The sequence below is a fragment of the Gopherus evgoodei genome, chromosome 10 (genome assembly GCF_007399415.2).
Source record: "Gopherus evgoodei ecotype Sinaloan lineage chromosome 10, rGopEvg1_v1.p, whole genome shotgun sequence".
In the NCBI taxonomy this organism is placed as follows: Eukaryota; Metazoa; Chordata; order Testudines; family Testudinidae; genus Gopherus; species Gopherus evgoodei.
In genome coordinates, this window is record NC_044331.1 from 76,198,568 (window position 1) to 76,219,874 (window position 21,307).

Here is a 21,307-nt window from a genome sequence, read left to right on the forward strand (position 1 = left end):
TAAAGTAAGCCAAAAGCTCCCTTTTCCAGTGCATTGATTGAAGAGAGAACAGCAAGTTGAATCAAAAATCAATCAGGTTGTCTTCCTTGAAGATCAAAATTGAGGGAGGATGGTGTATTCTTGACAGTCATTCCACTTTATAGTCTCATTGCACACCAGGGAACTGAACATTTCAAGAACCCTTGAGCTACACCATAAAAATCCTTTAAAAGTTTCACAAAGTTGTATACACTTTACAGAAGACAGCTACCATTATACTGGAGATTTTTTAGAGCTGTTTTGCAAGAGTTTATCCAAGTGCTGATTGGATAACACAGATCCTGATTTGTGACGTTAAAAGACCCTGCCCAAATGGGAATTCTGCTGATGCTGTTTCTGCAGATACAAGGCCTGAAAACTCAGTCCCTGCAAAGGCACAAGAAAAGGCTATGGTCTGCATGATATTGTTGAGGGAGAACAGCAAACACAGTTGTTTTTCAGGATCCAGCTAGCCTGATTGTTCTAATTAGGTTACACCAAGAAGAGAGACAGAGAACAAGGTGTGTGTAAATCTCCTGCTGCCTCTTTTTAGTTCTCTGCACAGTGAAGATGAGGACTGGATAAAATAATTTGTGTGATGATAGCCAGATTGATTCTTAACACCTTGCATTCCCCCTCTCCCCTGCAGCTCTTACAGATGTCTCCTGCTGGTTTCCCATGGCCCTGGCTCAGTGTTTTATTTCTTCAGTGCTAACCTTGCCGCATGAATCATATCCAAAGTAAATGGGGATCTCCTGTTAACAGATTTCTCTTTCTATTGCCAGAGCCAGGAGCTGTGGGACACCTGAGTTTCACTGAGATTCTGGACACGTCTCTCAAGGTCAGCTGGCAGGAACCTATAGAGAAAAATGGTATAATTACAGGCAAGTATCAGATGTTATCCTTTAAAATAAGGTGTTGGAATGTATTGTTGCAGTGAAAAAAATGGCTGGATAATAGAACATTTAGAGAGAGCTGCCTACCAAGAATGTACGTTTCCCACTTCCTCTTTAGGGTAATTGAAATGTCAACTAGGGCATGTTACAGAAGGCACAGGTCCTGTTATCACCAGTCCATGATTATGGCCACTGAAAATTGTGGGCACTCTGTATTAGAAATCAACTCTCCACAGAGTCTTCAAGCTTGTTAAATCTCCCGCCAGTTCCACCTGTGTTAATAGATTTCTGAAACTCTCTGAGACTCTGTTTGACCCTTGGTGCTAAGGATCAGGACCTCCTGATGCTGAATTTGCAGCTGGGAAATCCTGATTGGGAGTGCTAAGAGGTTACAATTAAGACGAAATAACAAGTTAGAGTCCTTCGCACTCTGATCAAGCAGTCTGGCTATGGGTCCTTTGACAGAAAGACTTGAACATTGTTGCTAAATATAGAATATATTATAACAGCGCAGATTTCATATTCACATGCTACTTCACCCTTTCCTGCAATGTATCCATATACTGTACATCAGTTTGGTTGGGACAGACGCCACTCATTTTTCTGTCAAGGGGAATACATACCTGGGGAAGTTCATGCAACTTATCCACATCGGTAATATTGTCATCAGATGGAAAGCCTTAGAAAACAAAACATGTAGAGGACGGCAGGTCTGTTTCTAAAAGGAGTATGAATTTTCAAAATTTGGCTTCATTCCAATTTTGAAAAAGCCTGAAAATGTCAAAATTCTCCTGTGACAGGGTATATAAACCCTACACTTGCATGGAAGGGGATAAGGCTGCTTTGGGCTGGAGTGGCCCTGCTGCTCCGCATTGGCAAATTATGCCAGGACTGGAGCAGGAGTTAAAAGAAGGGGGCTCCACTCAGAAGGGGGAATCCTGGGAAAGGAACAGGATGTTGAGCTTTTCCAGTCTCAAAAAGAGGGTGGAAAGCCAATAGAGCCTCTGCCCTTTCTGAAGGAGGTATGGATCTCTTGAGCTAACATGGGGGAAAGACTGAGACTTGCATTGACAACCCAGTAAATGCTGAAGGAGATTGTAATGCTCCCAGGACCCTGTGACGTAGGAAAGGCCCATATCCTGAAGGGAGCTGCCTCTGGGGCTTTTCCCTGTTCTTTTCCTTTATACTTCTACTTGACCTTGTTTGCTTACTGCAGGCTGTTTTGTTGTTTCTCCTGAGAGGGGAGGAGACAGCCAAGAGGCTTTGCCTGGCGGGTTGAATGCTGGCCCGCTAAAAGGACATACCTTTCCTGCACCCGCTGGAGTGGGAGTATTTGGACTCTCACCATGTGCTCCCGACAGAGCTCCTAAAAGAGGCACTGTATCATGGACAGATTCATGACATCTCCACAAAAGAATATTTTTTAAAAAAATTGTTTTAGGTCAATGAAACTTTTTGTTTTGACACAATTGGAACATTTCATTTCAATTTCAAGTTTTTTTTATAATTTTGTATTATATTGGGCATGCCTACCACATTCGGATGGCTCTGAACAGAGGCAGCTCTTCTGAAGTGTTGCTCAGAGAAATCATGCCTTGATCTCAGTGATCTTGGGACAAAAACTGATGGTTGCAGAAAGCAGATTTGTATCCATTCGATAAATCTGGCCAAAATCTTCAAACTTGGATGCCTAAAATTAGGCACCTGAATCCAGGGCCTGCGCTACCATTTAGGCAGCCTAGGCAATTGCCTAGGGCTCCAGGATTATTTGGGGGGGTGGCATTTTGCCGGGGGGGTGGCAGGCGGCTCCGTTTGACCTGCCGCAGGCATGCCTGCAGAGGGTCTGTTGGTCCACGGCTCCGGTGGAGCTGCCGCAGTCATGCCTGCGGACGGTCGGCTGCTCGCGCGGCTCTGGTGGACCGCCCACAGGCATGCCTGCGGCAGCTCCACCGGAACCACGGACCAAGAGACCCTCCGCAGGAATGACTGCGGCAGCTCCACCAGAGCCACAGCATCAGCGCGGGGGGCTGCGAAATGGCCATGTGCCTAGGGCGTGAGAAACCCTAGCGCCGGTCCTGCCTGAATCCACATTTAAACACCCAAATAAGTGGCCTGGTATTCAGAGCTGCTAAGCGCAATCAGGTCCCACTGAAGTCAGTGGGGACTGTAGATAGGTTTGACACATGTCGGGTTTTCAACAGAGATACACGGCCAAGAAAAGGACCCTGGCAGTTCCAGTCGGTACTGCTGACAGGGCCGTTAAAAGTCCGGTTGGTGGCAACAGCGGGGGCCTGGGGCAGGATAAACTTTAAAGATAAATATTTTCTCCAGTTACATGTATTCAGTTGTATACATGAATTCAAGTGAAGTATAAAAATTAAATGTGTAATGAAACACATTAGCCATATCATTTTCAACTGTAATCTCCTCACCTCTCATAAGGCTCAGCCACTTTCGCCACTTTGAGTAGCTATGTTCAGTTTATCTAATTGCTCCAGTACTCTGGAGTAGATATGAGATTCTTCTTTAGTTCCTATCATAAATGCTTCTGTAATAGTGGGGATTATTTCAAACAGCTGCCCTATTCTATCCCAAAGGTGAGTGCATTTTGATATTGGGACAGGGGAATGATTCCTGGTTGTATGTTTACTAATCCGATGTAGCCTGTCGTTTATTTTGCTGTCATCACTGTAATATCTAGCATAACATGCTAACTATGTTTAAGTTTATAAAGCATTCTGGGTTCCTTTGAGGTGAAAGGTGCTATACAAATATAAGATAATATTATTATTACTATGAATGGTTTCAGTGTTGCTTTGACAATTCCCTCCAAATTAACATTGCAATTAGCAATCTGCCCTCTGCATAGCAGATCACAATACATTTGCTACTTCAGAACTGCTCTGCTGGAAACAAGCTGCCATCTCCCAGAATGATTTGGAAACCTGATGGAGCGAGATGATGGGCTGTTTTCATATACAGGGTAAATTGTTTTAGAAGAAAAGAACTGAAAAAAAGCACTATTGTTTATGAGGAAATACAGGCAGGAGAAAACATGCCAGTCAAGGTTTATAAGTTCCCCTTTCAGTGGTATACATTATGTTAAGGCTGGGAGAAAGGGATGGCAAAACCATTCATTTCCCTGAATAGCTCAAGGCCTTTTATACAGTGCTGCTTGGAGATGTAAGAGTGCTTAGAAAGCCACTGCTTCATCACTTCTACTCATTGATGTCATTTACTATGATTCCCTTTTAATTATAGTGCATGGAATGAGAGGAAAACACAGGGGGCATTGCAAGGTAGGCAGCCAGCCTGCTCTGCTAAACTGCCCATTGCTCTGACTGTAAATTTCAGTATCTTCCTCTCTCCCTCAGTAAACTCTGATTTATGAGAGCCTGGATGTAGATGGACAGTTTGTGATTGGGTGTACTGGTCTCTTGTAGAGAATTTACTCCAGATCAACAGAAAATTATTTCTGAAACTCCTCTGGTGGTTGTTTTGGTTAGGCAGCAGTTTAGGGAGATGGTGTAGTGCCAAAGCATAAGGAAAACTCTGTGTTACCTTTTGTCTTCTCGCTTACACTCAAACCAGATGAAACAATTGCTGCCCAGACCCATTGGACTCCACTGCCCAAATCCCCGGCATAGATTATGTCTGTAAACCAGAGAGGGCATTTTTTCCAGCCACACGTCCCAAAGTTCTGCCCATCTGTCAGTCACTGGTGCATAAGTGCTATGGCTTTTGGATACTGTATTTGGAGTTCCTTTCCTTCATTGCTGTGTGTTTGTTTTTATCTTGCCTGGTTTCACTAGGCTTTATTTGTGTGTGTGTATGTATTTTGATTTGTGTTTTTATATGGATAGACTCTAATCATTTTATTATTTGAATTGCTGCCTCTGTTTTTGCTCTAGATTGACATTGTAAATGGTACATCTTGGTGTATTTTTCCTGGAGACTCTCTTTTCAGTAAATAAAAGCATCAATTGCACATACCTGATATGCAGCAAAACTGGATCTCTTTCGAAATACAGTATGGCTTTGGAGTAGTGATGGGCAACCCCTAATATGTACAGAGGTGAATCCTCAAAATCTGGTGATTAGCCAAAGCTGCTCCTAAACATACTGCCTCAGCAGAGGAAAGTTCACATTGTTTAACTTAGGACAGGATATTGTCACTTGTCCTTTGGGCACAGATGGATAGGAAAAACATTGCAAATACCTTATTTATCTTTTAGTTTTAAAAAAAAATCTTCAAAAATCTTTTATTTTGTTTGTGCATTATGGGTGAAATTCCCCCTTCCCCACACACAGCCTCAATAATCAGGATGCTAAGCAGGAATGGAGAAAATATCAGCCCTCTCCACAAATCATGGGAAGATTATAGCTCTGCAGTGCAACTCCTGTCTGACCACTACCCCAGCTGTGAACTGCCCTTTGGCAGCTTCTAGGCTAAGAGTGCCCACGTGCAGGCATTTTGAGTCACAAGATCCTGCATAGTTGCAGTTTCCCTGGTTCACCTCCCAACCCCCCCCCATGCCCCATCCCCCATACTGGTCTATTTGGAACAACACAGAGTGCTCTCCTCTGAGGTGTACGAGGGATGAAGAGGTTCCCTGTGAGCTCACACTGCCCATAACCCCAACACTGGGCAGCAAGAGTGGGGAGAGCCTTGCTCTTACTCTGTGGTTGCTGTGACCTTCACCCTTTATTAATCGGTCAATAGACCCCTTGTTCAAAGTCTGCATACTCATAGACTTGAAGGTCAGAAGAGGCCATTGTGATCATCTAGTCTGATCTCCTGCACATTGCCAGCCACAGAACCACACCCACCCACTATGATTTTTTTTTTCAATAACCATCTGTGCTACACAAAGTATGATCTCTCTGGGAAATAATACTGCTCGCTTCATTAACATTAATGAAACCCCACAACACCTCTGAGATATAAGTAGATTATTATCATTCCCATTTTACTGATGTGGGAAACTCAGGCACTGTGTATTTAAATCGCTGATCCAGGATTAGCGTCCAGGAATTCCTGGTTCCTCCTTCAGTGTCTAATTTGCTAGATCATGTTGCTTCTCTGAAGTAAACACTTCTGATTAAAATCACTGCACATTTTGTTATTTCAACTTGTACGTATTCATCACTTATGTTGTTACCACTGAAAACAATGTGAGTTGTCCAAGTTCAGCACTGGAAGATGTTGAGGAAGGCACGTGGTTAGAAGGCCTGCCTTTCCCTTGCCAGTGTGTGCCCAGTACAATCAGAGGGGTTCCTTTCTTATACTCATTTGAATCGCATCCGTTCCCTTTGATTTCAAGAGCTGCATGTATTTTTTTGCCCTGTGCCAAATCACAGGGGCTAACACAGTAAGGTTCAAATGGGCTTAAGGGAGAATAAAATTGTGATAGGTGTAGGAAGGGGCAGAGCAAGCAAAGGGAACAAGGAGGAGAACAAACACATTCAGAGACAAAATTGAACAAATCAGGCTGTAGAAACTTTAGGAAGTTCCTGGAAAGCAAATAGGTATAGAAGAGATAAAAGGAAAATATTTAACAGGCTGGTTCCAATAGAAGAATGAGGTGGAGGGTCAGGCTTTGTAGGGATTAGGATGATAGGTCGGCTACACTAGGTTTTAAAAGACGGGATAATGATTCACCTTGCTAAAAAGTCTCTGCAGCAGGAAGATGTGGGAAGTAGAGGTTTTTCTGTTTCTGTAAGAGTCCCACCGTGTTCCTGCAAGATCATTATCATCTTATTTGTAAGTATTTCTAGCTCTTCAGCCTAGGAAAGGAGTCACCCTGGTAGCTGTGCATAGATTTTTCACTGAATTTTATAACTACTTGCTGGTAAGAAGAGTTTGAGTTTTTCAGTGTCTCTTCCTATTCATTTTTTAGAGTTCATAAATTGAAATCCCGCCCTTCTTAGAAAGACTATTCCTGGGTTACCTCAACCTTTTTATTGCGTATGTGACATACTGATAGAAGGCTCTTCCATGTAAACCACCTCTCTTCTCTTCAATTTCATGGTCACATGATATCCCAGTGACATCCACAATAATTTCTCATGTGGAAAAGTAGTACTGGAAAAGGACTTAAGTATTTTTAATTGGCCTTAATGCATTATGTGTGTTTTCCTTTCTGTAAAAAGGTATCTATGCTGGAGGAGAGCCAGCAACATGACCCCCAGCTATCTCTCCACCGTCCACCAGCAGCAAGTGTTCCACCACAGTTTGTGAACTTTGGATTATCATGCACAGGAAGACAAAGAACACACCATTGTTACAACTCCTTGATTTCTGTGTAATTGTTTTCTAGGCTACCAGATCTCCTGGGAGATGTACAGCAGGAATGAATCTCGTCTGGCTCGCACTCTAGCCAACACAACCCTTGAATACAAAATCACTGGGCTGTCGTCTCTCACGACCTACACTATTGAGGTGGCAGCTATGACTGCAAAAGGCACTGGGTTGGTCACCTCCTCTACCATTTCCTCGGGAGTGCCCCCAGGTTGGTAAAACTAGTATGACCTAAAGTATACTGACTCCTGTGTGCGGCTGCATTCCAGGAAACACTGGTTTCCTGAGTATGGTAATAGTAATGCTTTTATTTCTAACGACGAAGGCACAGTACAACATAATTAAAGAAGAATAGAAGGGATGGAGGAATGAGAGGGAAAGGTAATAAAATAGATACTTATTATAGTATCTTTCTGCATTTATAAAGTAACATCAGATATGGGGCGAGCAGTGACCATTATTAAAAAAATCCAAAAAACCCACAACTTTTGGGGCAAGGGAGTTTAGATGCTTTTTAAAAACAAAGAAAGATTTTTCTATTTGTAAGGATTAGAACTGCAGTGTACTTGGACTGTAATATATTTGTGTGATACAAATAAAAAATATTTATAGAAGTGGGGAGTGCTGGCATGCGAGAGATCTTGTAGAAGTAGTAGTTCCACATCCTGGAGCCAGAGCCGGCTCCAGGCACCAGCTCGGCAAGCAAGCTGCTTAAGCTTGACTGATCATGGGATTTCTCTACAGAGACCTCTTTGTCCTATACCCCCATTTCTGCTGCCTAAAGAGTCACTCCCACCTAACTTATATCCAGCATGTAGTTAACAAACTGGATCTGCCACACTGAGTCAGCAGATACTGGTCAACATTTCTCTGCAGAGTTCCAACACCTGCTAACTAGACAGGTTCTCAGAAATCCTTGCTACCCTATTCAAAGAACCTTCCATCTCATTGACTCGTAGACATTAAGGTCAGAAGGGACCATCATGATCATTTAGTCTGACCTCCTGAACCTTGCAGGCTGCAGAATCTCACCCACCCACTCCTGTAATAGGCCCATTACCTCTGGCTGAGTTACTGAAGTTCTCAAATCTTGATTTAAAGACTTCAAGTTACAGAGAATCTGCCATTTACTCTAGTTCAAACCAGAAAGCATCCCATGTCCCACAGCGCAGAGAAAGACAGATCTTGTGAGTTTTTTCTCTATCTGACCCAGGGGAAAATTCCTTCCTGACCCCAAATATGGTGATCAGTTAGACCCTGAGCATGTGACCAAGACCCAACAGTCAGACACCAGGATATCACTCTCTTACTATCATTTATATATTAAACCTCTATACATTTTGAGGTATTTAAATATTATCTCCATTTTATAGATGGGAAGCTGAAGCATAGAGAGTTTAAGTGATTTCCTTGAGGTCACACAGCAATTCACTAGCAGAGCTGGGAGTGGAGCCCAGATTTCCGGACCACCTTAACCACTAGACCATGCCTCTTTTTCTTATGTAACTTTTGTGGTGCAATGTTAATCTAGATTCTAGAGTCCTCAAGACAGGGATATGTCATTTTATTAGTCTATAAAATGCCATGCATACATATGGTGTAGTGTAAATAATAATATAATTTTATATGTCTGTGCAAAATTGAAGTATTTCCTCTATTATAAGTGATATACTGTACGACTTGCTGAAATATTGAATGTCTACTTAGTAATCTGCCTACTTGTACCCTAAATCCCAAAGTATTTCTACCCTTTTTAATTTGTTTTAATTTCTGCAGAACTCCCCGGTGCCCCATCTAATCTGGTTATTTCTAACATTAGTCCTCGCTCTGCCACGCTTCAGTTCCGGCCCGGATACGATGGGAAAACCTCCATCTCCAAGTGGATAGTAGAGGGGCAGGTACGTACATGACAGAAATCTGTTGAGGTTTCTAATCAGTAATAGATCATCTGAATCTTCCTCTGCTACTCAAATCACATTTTTGATCAGCTTCAGATACGAGGTCTTGAACAAGTGACCACTGGACTGATTGATTGTTTTGGTGATGTTTGGTTTCTTGGGAGAGAAGGTAGAGGTTAAAACCCAACAGAATTCAGAAGGGTTAGCCAAGAAATGGCAATGGAACAACCAGGGAGAGAAAAGGGTCATCTGTATGTTTTAATTTTTGTGCACAATGTGACAAAGTCCTCCTCTACCTTGGTGGGTCCTGCGCTTATTGGCAGATTTGCTCACCTCAGTGATCTTCCCCACAGTCTGGATCAACTCCTCCTGTGTCTGATCAGGAGTTGGGAGGTTTGTGGGGAACCCGGGCCCACCCTCTACTCTGGGTTCCAGCCCAGGGCCCTGTGGATTGCAGCTGTCTATAATGCCTCTTGTAACAGCCGCATAACAGCTACAACTCCCTTGGCTAATTCCCCATGGCCTTCTCCAAACACCTTCTTTATCCTCACCACAGGACCTTCCTCCTGGTGTCTGATAATGCTTGTACGCCTTAGTCCTCCAGCAGTACACCCTCTCACTCTCAGCTCCTTGTGCCTCTTGCTCCCAGCTCCTCACACGCACTTCCTCTCCTCTGGCTCCTCCTCACCTGACTGGAGTGAGCTCCTTTTTAAACCCAGGTGCCCTGATTAGCCTGCCTTGATTGGCTGCAGGTGACCTAATCAGCCTGTCTGCCTTAATTGTTTCTAGCAGGTTCCTGATTACTCTAGTGCAGCCCCTGCTCTGGTCACTCAGGGAACAGAAAGCTACTCATCCAGTGACCAGTGTATTTGCCCTCTACCAGACTCCTGTACCTCACTGGCTTGGGTCTGTCACAACAGGCAGAACAAAAAGATCAACAAAGGAAACTCAGGAGCAAACTGAAAGTTTCTTGTACGGTAAATATGTTAAGACTCACACATAATATATATCTGAGGGGTCTCATTCTTTGAATAATTCAGATGGACCTATGTAAGAAGCTTTTGTCTGTGTTTTCAGGAAAACGTAAGATGAAACGTAAACTAAGCATCAGAGGGGTGTTAGTCTGGATCTATAAAAAGCGACAGCGTCCTGTGGCACCTTATAGACTAACAGAAGTATTGGAGCATGAGCTTTTGTGGGTGAATACCCTCTTCGTCAGATGCAGTGGGTATTCACCAATGAAAGCTTATGCTCCAATACTTCTGTTAGTCTGTAAGGTTCCACGGGACTCTTTGTCGCTAAACTAAGCAAACTCTGTCTGTTTGAAGTCCAACATTTCTGAAAAATTTTAGTAATGGAAACCTGACTTCAGATTCCTTTAGGTGAGTTTACAGACCAAGTACTATACCTTGGGTATTAGTTTATAGGCTACAAAGGGTAAGAACAGGATGAATTGCTTTATATAGCAAATGTCCAAACATTAATGAGGTTGTGTTATCATGTAATGAAATATGTCTGTTTCTCCTATCCAGGTCTTTAGATATGTATAGGGTGAATTCTCTTCCTCATTAGTTTTAAACAATATTCCTCCTGGTTTCTGTCATTATGCCTTGGAGGAAATGTACGTATCTCAGTTCTCCTGACAGATGAGTTGTGCTGCTGCTTTTCTGCCCACGAAACTTTATAAGTAATATAATCTGTTTTTAAAACCAAATGTTGGCTTTCTTCAATCAGCGTCACCACTTTAGATTTGTTGATACAATTCATTCACTTGGTAATGAGATCATTGTGAACTAATTGGTACATTTTGATCCATTGACATACACTTTATTGCATATTACAAAGTGAAATGGTGAAACCTACAATCTGATGGTTTAGCACGTTCTGGAACACCACAAGGATGTTGCTGGGAACTTGTTAATTTGTGAGCTACATTGGATCACAAAACACCATTGAAATAAAATGAATCTCAAAGTATTAAAACAGCTTAACAACAAGGGTAAAACCCTCTCCTCTGCATCCATGGAGGGTCTCAGATGCAACAGAGCTTAGAGGCCTTTTTGTTGTGCCATGTAAGGGGATTCTTGGAACCTCAACAGGAATCCACACAGTATGCGTGCTCTGAAGCCAAGCTTTACATATGCTCCTCCACAAAGAGGGATTTTGTGGCCAGGGGAGATGCAGGACCTAGATGAGGAGTGGGACTAGTATCTGCAAAAACACAGATCCACCAGCCATATCATCCTTTATGGAAAGGGGCTCACCAGTAGTGACTGTGGAGTAGCACTCATACTGCTGTGCAGCGTGGGAGTGAGGAAGGATTCCTTCTACAATTGTTCTCTCAGAATGTCTCATCTGCACCAAACCCAGCTATTTGGACTTGATATGGTGGGAGGACTTTCCCATTAAGGCTTTAAAACTATGTTACAGTCCACAGTAATGATTTATAGTCTTTCTGATCTTTTCCATTCACTGACCTAACTGCATTTTTAATAGCATTATATTTGTGGACAAGGACCCCCTTTAACTGTAGCATTCCATGAAAAAGAACCCAGCTAAATCAGGGATGCTTTGAGCCCAAGATTTATCATTCATGAATTTCTGAAGGAATGTTTCCAGTCACTGGTGCATCTGCTGAAAGCCCCTGATGCCATGACACGGAAACAACTGCGAGTTTAAAAATAGAAATAGCTGGTCTGAGCAGGGCTTTCTTTATGCCTCTGGCAATACAGTGAGCTGAACAGCTTCTTTTGCTTCTCGTGTTGTTATATTTTACCTTTTCAGAGGCTCTGTTTTAGGGTAGTGTTTTTCCTTTGTCATTTCTACTTACATTTGAATGTTACAGTAAAAGCATACATTGAAACAGCTTGTGGTTTTCAAATCTAAAGCTTTTACTGTTTCTATCAACGAGAATCAAATTTAAACATCTGATTTTTACAATATCACAAAACTGCTTTAAACTGTCATCTCTGCAGCAGTCATGATGGTGGTAATAGCTGCTGTACCAATACAATTACATTTCAGTCCTAAAATTAAAATAAAAAACCACTTAATGCTTCTTTGTGCATTATAGCAACTTAATATTTGCTGTGCCCAGAGACTCCAGCTTCCAAATGATTCACCTGTTGTAGGGGGATGCTCAGTGGTTGCCTGTGTAGGGGGCATTGCCAGGGGAAATGGGGTGTGGCTATTGGTAGCTAAAGCAGATTTGAGTAGCCTTTAGGTTGCTCTAATATATGTTTTAGCTCCAGCCTTTGAACAGAATGCTTCATGATCAGAGGATTGCAAAGGCTGCTGTGCTGCCACAGCTGAGGATCTGGTCTTCAACCTGTTATAAATGCAGTATTGTCCCTTAGGTTGTACACTGGTCCTGGATTCCATCACCTCTGGGATGACTGAGAGGACTTGAGGAGTTGCTGCTGATTTACTCTCGTGTAATTTCGATCAGAATCAGAAGTCACTATCCATAATGTGAACAGGAAGGTTTTACTACCTGCCAATACCTGGGTTCAAACTTCTGCATTTCTGCTGCCAGTGGAATCTTTGTCACCTGAGAAGTTGTGGCAGATGGAGTCTCTATGCTGCTTTACATTGATAGTGATGTAATAGTGATAGCTTTTCCAGGAGAAATGCAGAACTCTGAATGGAGGTATGGGCATATAAGCAAGGACGAAATTGATTTTGCAATGCATTGTTTTTTTTGAAACTGTCTCCATTAGTCTGCACATAAACAATGCTAGATTACTGATTAGGGTATCTCTTAAACTTGTTATTTATAATTTTTTGGAAAACATAAAACTCTCCAACACAATTCAAGGACTTAATTCTGCAATCCTTACTTATGGGAGTAATCTTACTCATTATAAAGAGTTTGATGGTCTTTAGTGAGACCACTTGTGTCAGTCAGAATTATTGGACGGGTCCCAGCCATATATCACATCACAATATCTGATATTAAAAAAAAAAAGAAATACAAGCAGTAGACTCTACTAGTAGCTACTTAGTTAAATTTAGGAACTTAAATAATTTTGGGGTTTTTTTTTCATCTTTTTAAAGTCTGTGGAGTTCCCCTTAAGCTTCATACCTGACAAACCTATCTCAGCTGTGTGGGTGTACAGTGTACATACATACCATGGAGTACTATTCCCTGCTGTATATTTGGATCACTAGCTTTCTCTTATGCAATATTAAAAGTGCTCTTTTAAGTTTCCATTTTCAGTGAGGGAGGTCATTGTTTTTATATTCTAATGTAGTGGTTTTCAACCTTGTTTCATTTGTGAACCCCTACAAAATTTCAAATGGAGGTGTGCACCTCTATGGATATCTTGGACATTGTCTGTGGACCTCCACCGGTTGAAAACCACTGTTGTAATGAATGAAACCAGATTGGATGTGTGTAACTCTTATAATCAGGGAAAAGATGTAAAACCAGGGGACTTATGCTAGCTGGTTGTGATTGCTCACATGGATCAAGGTTCAAATATTGAGAATTGCAGTGAACTGTATGCAGCCAAGCTGTGCAATAAAAAGAATGGATGAAAAAAGTACTGATTAATTTAGAATAAAGCGTCAGACTGAGGAAACTGCAATACAGACGCTCCCTGCGTTATGCAAACTCGACTTACAGAAATCCGGACTTACGGAAAACGTTCTGTAAATTCTGTAAGCTTTTTTTTTTTCCTTTCTGGCATAATTGTTGGAGATACATTCCCGACTTATGCAAAATTTGACTTACGCAAGGCTGTTGCTCCGGGGGCAGTACAACAGTGTGGGCTCATGACAAAGCATGACTGAGGTCTCAGCTGACCAAAATATGAACTTGTACTCTCACACTGCATGTGTTCTATGGGAACTTGGTAACCAGGAGATTATTTTCCTTTATTTCTGCTGCTGCAACCATAGAATAAGTTTAATTTACTTTGAACTTTTGAATTCCTCTCCTGCACTTGGCCCACTGTGCCCCTCTCCTGCACTTGGCCCATCTCTACTGGGTCTCCTTCCAATATTCCAAATCTTTGAGCCTCTACAAACAACTTCCATTTGTTGCTTGTAGGGCTGTCAATTAATCACAGTTAATGCATGTGAGTAACCCAAAACAAATTAACTAGATTAAAAAATAGTTGTGATTAATCACACTGTAAAAAGGATAAACAAAAGAAATTGTATTTTTCAGTTCGCCTCATACAAGTTCAGTCCTACTTCTTGTTCAGACAATTGTTAAAACAAACAAGTTTGTTTATATTTACGGGAGATAATGCTGCCTTGTTCTTATTTACAATCTCACCTGAAAGTGAGAACAGGCATTCGCATGGCACTGTTGTAGCCGGCTTTGCAAATTATTTACATGCCAAATATGCTAAACATTTGTATGCACCAGTCTGCTTAAACTTATGGGCTCTAAATTTTTACATTGTTTTGGTTTTGAGTGCAGTTTATATATATATATATATATATATAAAAATCTACATTTGTAAGTTGCACTTTCACAATAAAGAGATTGCACTACAGTACTTGTATGAGGTGAATTGAAAAATACTATTTCTTTTGCTTATCTTTTTACACTGCAAATATTTGTAGTCAAAGAAGATAATATAAAGTGAGCACTGTACACTTCCCATTTTGAGTTATAATTGAAATCAATATATTTGAAAATGTAGAAAACATCCAAAAATTACAATAATTTTAAATTGGTATTGTGTTATTAACAGTATGATTAAAACTATGATTAATTGCAACTGTTTTTATCTCACGATCAATTGTGATTATTTTTTAAATCATTTGACAGCCCTAGTTGTTTGTATATATAACCACACCCTGCCACAAAAATGTTTCCTTCTTTCTTCCCATATATGGTAGGAGGCTGAATCAGGTAGGAGCAGGTGCAGGACATGTTATATTTGATTTTTGGATGAGTGACCTTTTTAATGTCTAATATTGCATAAACTCTTTGAGCTAAAAACACTTGTTTCATAACGTTGGGGAGCTTGGAATCCCAGCTTGCAAGTAGTATGCTGATTCCCTCCTCTTGTCCACTGGTGTATCTCCACTGAGGTCAATGGAGTTACTCCTGGTTTGCACCAAGGAAAGTGAAAGGAGAACCGGGACCTTTAATTCTAACTTTGGCTGGTATTGCGATATCAAACATTAAAATCTCATCACCCTAATTCATAGTAAATCGACATGGCATATTTCTTAAGAGGTTTATTAAAATTTATTAGCAGTAGTTTTCCTCTCTTTTATTTTGTACAGTTAAACCCATAGTACTGAAGCAAACTGGATTTCCAAACCAGAAGTACAAAAAAGTAGTCAGAAGACCATTTAAAAACATTTTAAAAAAAATTTTTTGTGAAACAACCAGCATTGGCAAAGTAGAGAAGAGTGTGGTGTGGGCATGAAGGCTTTATTAACATCTGTTCGGAATAACTGACTTGTGGCTTTGCCACTGATGAGTAATGTGGTCATCGCAAACTCATGTCAATAAATCCTTCATATTGCCACACACCACCATGTATTCCAAGATACATTCAGTGCCTAATATAAAGGGCATGTATGTTACTGATTTTGGGGGGGCAGTTCCCTACGAAAAATATGTTTTGGATCCTGGCTGTTGTTCCTCATTGTTTCACATTTGGATTCTCTCCATGCTGCAGCCTAGTTTCGTCCTGTTTCTCTCTTGCTGGATTTCCTGGGACTCTGACAGGAGTCATGTGTAAATGACACCACAGCGTGAGTGTCTTGCTGGGTGTTTTGCCCATCCTATCAAAAGTTCAGTAGATTATTATTACATTAACAGCTGCCAAGTTTGATTCACCATGGGTATCAATAATGCTGTTGCAAAGTGAGTAGAAGACTTGTGGCAAAGTATGAGGTCCCACTGGAATTAGGTATGGCAGGATGTCATGGTGTAACTGTCCCCTTCAAGGGGAGAAGGGGCTAGCCCCCCTCCCCCAGTCATAAATAATTAGCTGCTTCCCTGGCTGAGGGGATTGGGACTAAGGGGGTCAGGTGATAGGCTAATGAACAGCTGGTCCCCATAAAAGAGCTGAAAGAGCTCAGTTTGGGGAGGAATCACTCCTGCCGAAGTCCTGAGCCAGGATCTGCAGAAAGTTGGGTGCTCCAGAGGAACCAGCCTGGGGGCCAGTGCTCTATCGTGGAGCAGGGAAGGATGCCAGAGCTCAAAAGGGGCTGAGAACAGTACTTCAGGTGAACTAGCCCGGAAGGCTGAATGTTCTATACTGGAGCAGGGAAAGGGTAGAAAGATAGCCCAGAGGAACAGGGGCTCGCGGGTCAAGCTGAAGAAAAGCCCACCAGGGCGGAAGAACCTTTTCGTTTGTTGGGCCTTTTCTTACCCCAGAAGGAGTTACATTTGTTTGTGACTTGGCTGGAGGGCCAAGCTACATCTCCTAACTGACCGATATGTGGAAGGCTAAGGAGACCTACCTCAAGGAAGGAAACTGAGGCAGGAAGCACTGGCTGTGCCGCATTTAAGCAATAGGAGGCTCTATGAGAACACCACAGGGTCTCAAAACTGGGGGAGTACGTGCTGAACGAGAGAGAGCACACACAAAGTATTTCTGCTGGTCTGAGAGAGATTTCCTGTACATATAATAGAGAATACTGTCAGAACTGGAAAACAGATTTTCATCCCAGGAAAATATTTAAGTGCTACTACAATATGGAGCCATAACCTCAGTGAGTTAAGAATGAAGTGGTAACATTAACTGAGAATTACTCTTGTTTCACAGATTAAATCAAAGTCTCAGTGTCAATGGAGCTATTCAGATTCATCCATTGTATAAGGTACTTCTCTTGAGGTCATTTTCACTTTAGAGCTTGGTAAATAAAGTGTTTGGAACTCTGACAGTTTTATACCTTTGCCAATCTTTAAATAAAAAATGGCCGAATCAATTTTAAGTATTCTTTTGTAAGGAAAATATTGCATCTAGGCTGACAACATCTGTACCCAATTTCCTCCAAAAGTGACTTCAAATGCCTGTTTATAAACCTCTGCAATGAAAACTGACATACCATGAACTATAGCTGAACACAAGTTGCCTCTAGAACATATACAGTATGTCTACACTACAGACAGACACCCATGGCTGGCCTGTGCTGGCTGACTCAGGCTCTGGCTAAGGGGCTGTTTAATTGCAGTTCAGATATTTGGGCTCGAGCTGCTGCCTGAGCTCAGGGACTCTCCTACCTCGCAGGGTCCAAGCCTGAATGTCTAGAAAGCAATTAAACAACCCCTTAGCCTGAGTCCCACAAGCACAATCCAGCTGGTACGGGCCAGCCATGGGGTTTTAATTTCAGTGTAGATATACCCATGGAAACATGTTCCATTTACAGCAGTTAGTACTTGATAAGCATTCCCAGGTTTGGAACCATTTCCACTCTTTGTATTAGCATTTCTTGTAAAAGTGAAGAGGCGAACCCCTCTGATTTTTCACTCCAGTATTGAACGATGATTGGTTTGAATTATAAATCTGGTACTGTTCTATATTGTCTGGTTTCTAAAAGCATTACCCTCTCCGTGATAATTCCCTTGGCAAAGGGACTGGATGGCTGAAGAGTTTGGCAACAGAATGGAGCCTTAAGCACTTAGGGCATCAGTCAAAATGCAGCCATGGTTGGAAATGAACAATAGCTATCGTTATGTGATGGCTGTGTTTAGTGGCTTAAAAGGAATGAGTTGATGGGCATTATTATATTTGTAACGCTGTAACACCCGCAAGCCCCAGTCAGGGTTGTGGACCTGTTGGGTTGGGCACTGTTCAGAGGCAAACTACACGACAGTCCCCAGCATGGAAGAGTTTACGTTCAGATAGCAACCGAAAGGTCTGCAAAGGGTATTATAAGCAGGGGGCATTCCCGTGCTGCTTCTGCTGCAGTACACACGTGTATCTGTGCGAGTCTTTTCCAGACTTAATCCTTTCCTAGAGTTGCTTTTATTGTTATCTAGAACAACAACAACAACAAATCATAAGCCTTAACCTATACTTCCTCCTGTTCCTAAGGAATTGTTTTCCCTGAAGGACCCCTCTGTCCCTGCCCTGTTCTCTCTACCGGAGAAAGCTCCTTTTATACTCCTTTGTTTGAAGATGATAGAACACTTCTAAACTGACACCAGAATGATTTAGCAAAAATAACTGCATCTTTGTACAGGGTTGGTCTTAGAACCATGAATCAGGATGAATCACCGAAAAAATTCTGCATCTCTGTGTATGAGACATCAAAACAGTTAAAACAAAAGCCCACCTTTACACATTCTGTTGTAAGCCTGATTCCTAACATTACTGCTAAATTCATAAATTCTTCCCTAATTAGCAGTGGCCTACAACAGTATTTGTCTGTCCAGTCATCCACAACACCCTCCAGTTGTCTTCATTTGGCTCTTATACAGCGGAAGTGCACTCAGAGTCCTACTGTTAACTTCAGTGGAGGTAGGCTGAGGCCCTGTATGTAAAAGTTGCCCTCCTGCTGGTACCAGGATACTGGAAGATGGGTGGAATGTTGGCAGGTTTCCACAAAAGGAGTTCTCTGAGTCTGTATTCTATTTTTCTTCAAAGTTCTACTGAGAGGCCTGAGCATCTCCTGCAGTTGTTTGCTTCTACTACTCCTGCTTTCATCCCCCTCCCTGTTTTTATCTTTCACCAGTGTACAGGTCTAAGCAGGGTTAATAATTACTGTCTGTAAAGCCATTCTGCCCATAGCCTCCAAGGCCCTGAAGCAGGTAATATGCCACCTGTTACCCAGCTGGCTTTCGAGTGAGGAAACTTCCAATGTGCCAGACTGGTCCTGGGTCTGCCCTTTCTCAAAGACTGCACGAGTCATCCTTGTATGATACAGAAAGCTTTGTTCTGATGTGGGGTCTCACTTGGGACATCCTTTCTAAGTCTTGCCAAGATCTTAAACACACAGAACCATCACTGTTATCCAATCAGTGAAAGATCCTTAATGTCTCCAGTTTCACAGCCAGCTGGTAAATGCATACCTGCAATACAGGCAGGGAATTGGACACCTCTCAAGCTTGATTCAGTGTCAATTGTTTACTAAGCCTCATGGGCCTCTGTGGTTGAACCATGTGGTCCTTAATGTGTATTAATGACCTGCCTGCTGCTGCATATGGATTGAAACCTGTGGTGTGCTTTGCTGTGCAATAAATATTCCAAAGGGCTATTATAGTTCTTAAGATTTAAAAAAAAAAGAGACTAAATCACTGCAGAAGACAGAAAAAGAAATTTTGCTGTCTTTGAAACATTGTGGATTGTTACTAAATACTTACTGCGGCACTTTGAGGTGATATCATTAAGAGCCAGGAGCCTTGCAAAAATAACCATTTGCCAAAGATTTCCTACAAAATTAATCAAAAACGCCTTATAGAAAGTATTCTCTGCTTTTGTCCTAAACATTCAGCACCCTCCCCATTTGGAGTTGTTAAAGAAAACTTATTTTTTATCAGATATTTATTCATTGGGCTCAGTCTGGGGCTGCTCATTTTCAGAGTGGAGATATGACTTCCGATGCCTTCTCTATGCTTCTGTGCCCTGGTACTTTGCAAAAATCTTTGTAATGTAAAGAATTGGGATCTTCGCAGAGAGTGTTCAGAATTTCCCAGACTTTATTTTTTCTGTAAGAAGTTTCTAGTTCTTTTCTGTGAAGTTATCATTGACATCCTTGGGACTGGCCCTAGGTATCTGAGAGACCTCCTCTCCATCCGTGACCATGACTCTCCATGAAAGCTGTTGTCTGCCAGAATGATGACAAAACCAACCATTTTCTGAATCAAGTGCTAAACTCATTTCTTCAGTTCAATTTTCTCTCAATTTCTCCATACACAAGATCATAGACACACAATACACCAACTCATACCCAAACAAACAAAAAATCTATAAATTAATCAAGCTACTTCTCCTATAGGAAGAAAGAGAGAATGAGATAGAAATTTATTTATGTTTTAAATAGTTAGCAGTGCTAGATACTACAGTGATGGGGCCACATGATAGACAATGTACACTAGTACACAGTAGCTGTCCAGAGTCTGTTGCCATAAAGAGTGCTCACTTCCCTCGTTTAAAGCGGCACAGAAAGGTAAGTGGAATACAGAGTTACAGTGTGGTGTTAGTGGGTGTAAGACTATATTTGAGGGCTCTATCTGAGACCCTTTCTGCTGCACTCCTGAGTCACCAAGCTAATAACTCATCCTCCTCACTCTCTTTTCCAGCTCCCTCCCAAGATCCTTGCTACTGCTCTATCAGGCCTGGCCTGGTCTTCAGCCTACTGTTGCTGTCAGCTTCTGAGACCCAGTGAAAGACCCTGTCTCCCTTCTTATCTATTAGTGTCTCTCTTTTAAGTCCTGATTGTTCCTACTTCAGTTTTAACCTGGAGATGGCATGTGGAATGTAATGCTTTAAATTCCCATGTCTGTTCTGCCCCTGCTAGCAATACGCTAGCTGAGGGGCTGTGCCGAGCTGGCTCTTGGCCACAGACAGTGGTTAATTAATACAGAGCGCAGCGTATAGAGGAGTGTGGTCTCAGCACAGCACAAAGCTCCTTTGTTCTTTGTCTTCTTTTGTTCCCTGTCTTCATTACTGAGGGGTCCTTGCTTTGCCTCCACTCAGACCTGGTTAATCTGCATCAGTTACTGAAACTTATTCTGATGAAGTCAACTCTTCATTTTTGTTATAACACTAGCCAGCACTTTTAACTTCTAGAGACTAACATGCAGATGAATTAAACATGGCTTTAGCCCTCTTCACTCTGGGTTGTTATGATGTGTCTTTGCAATAGGTCTCACCAATGAATCAAAAGTGAAATCCCAGCAGTAGATAAGGCAGGCTGGAAGTGCCACTGTTTCATATTTACCATTGTTGAGTGCCACAGCACATAAAACAAATGTTGGCTAGTTACTCTTGATTTAAAGGTATCCGCCCTTCCACTGCAGCAATTACACGTTACCAGTGTGGATATTGTGTTGTCTGGTTAACATTTGTTCCTGCACTTCTCAACTATAGGTTGGTGTTCTAGGAGAGGAGGAGGAGTGGGTGAGTCTATATGAGGTGGAGAATGAACCTGATGCCCAGATGCTGGAGATACCAAACCTCATTCCATACACTCATTACAGGTGAGAAGAGCTGGTAATTAAATATGATGTCAATATCCTAGAAAACTGTAGCATGGAGAAGCTTTTCTAT

General features: G+C 41.9%; 1 protein-coding gene across 1 annotated transcript in view; it reads left to right on the top strand.

Annotated features, from left to right (window-relative positions):
* Positions 1-21,307, top strand: part of SDK1 (sidekick cell adhesion molecule 1) — a 657,393-nt gene that overhangs the window by 526,414 nt on the left and 109,672 nt on the right. The window contains 4 exon segments of the mRNA XM_030578466.1: positions 804-902; positions 7,235-7,426; positions 8,992-9,113; positions 21,128-21,237. Coding sequence (XP_030434326.1) covers positions 804-902; positions 7,235-7,426; positions 8,992-9,113; positions 21,128-21,237 — 523 coding nt within the window.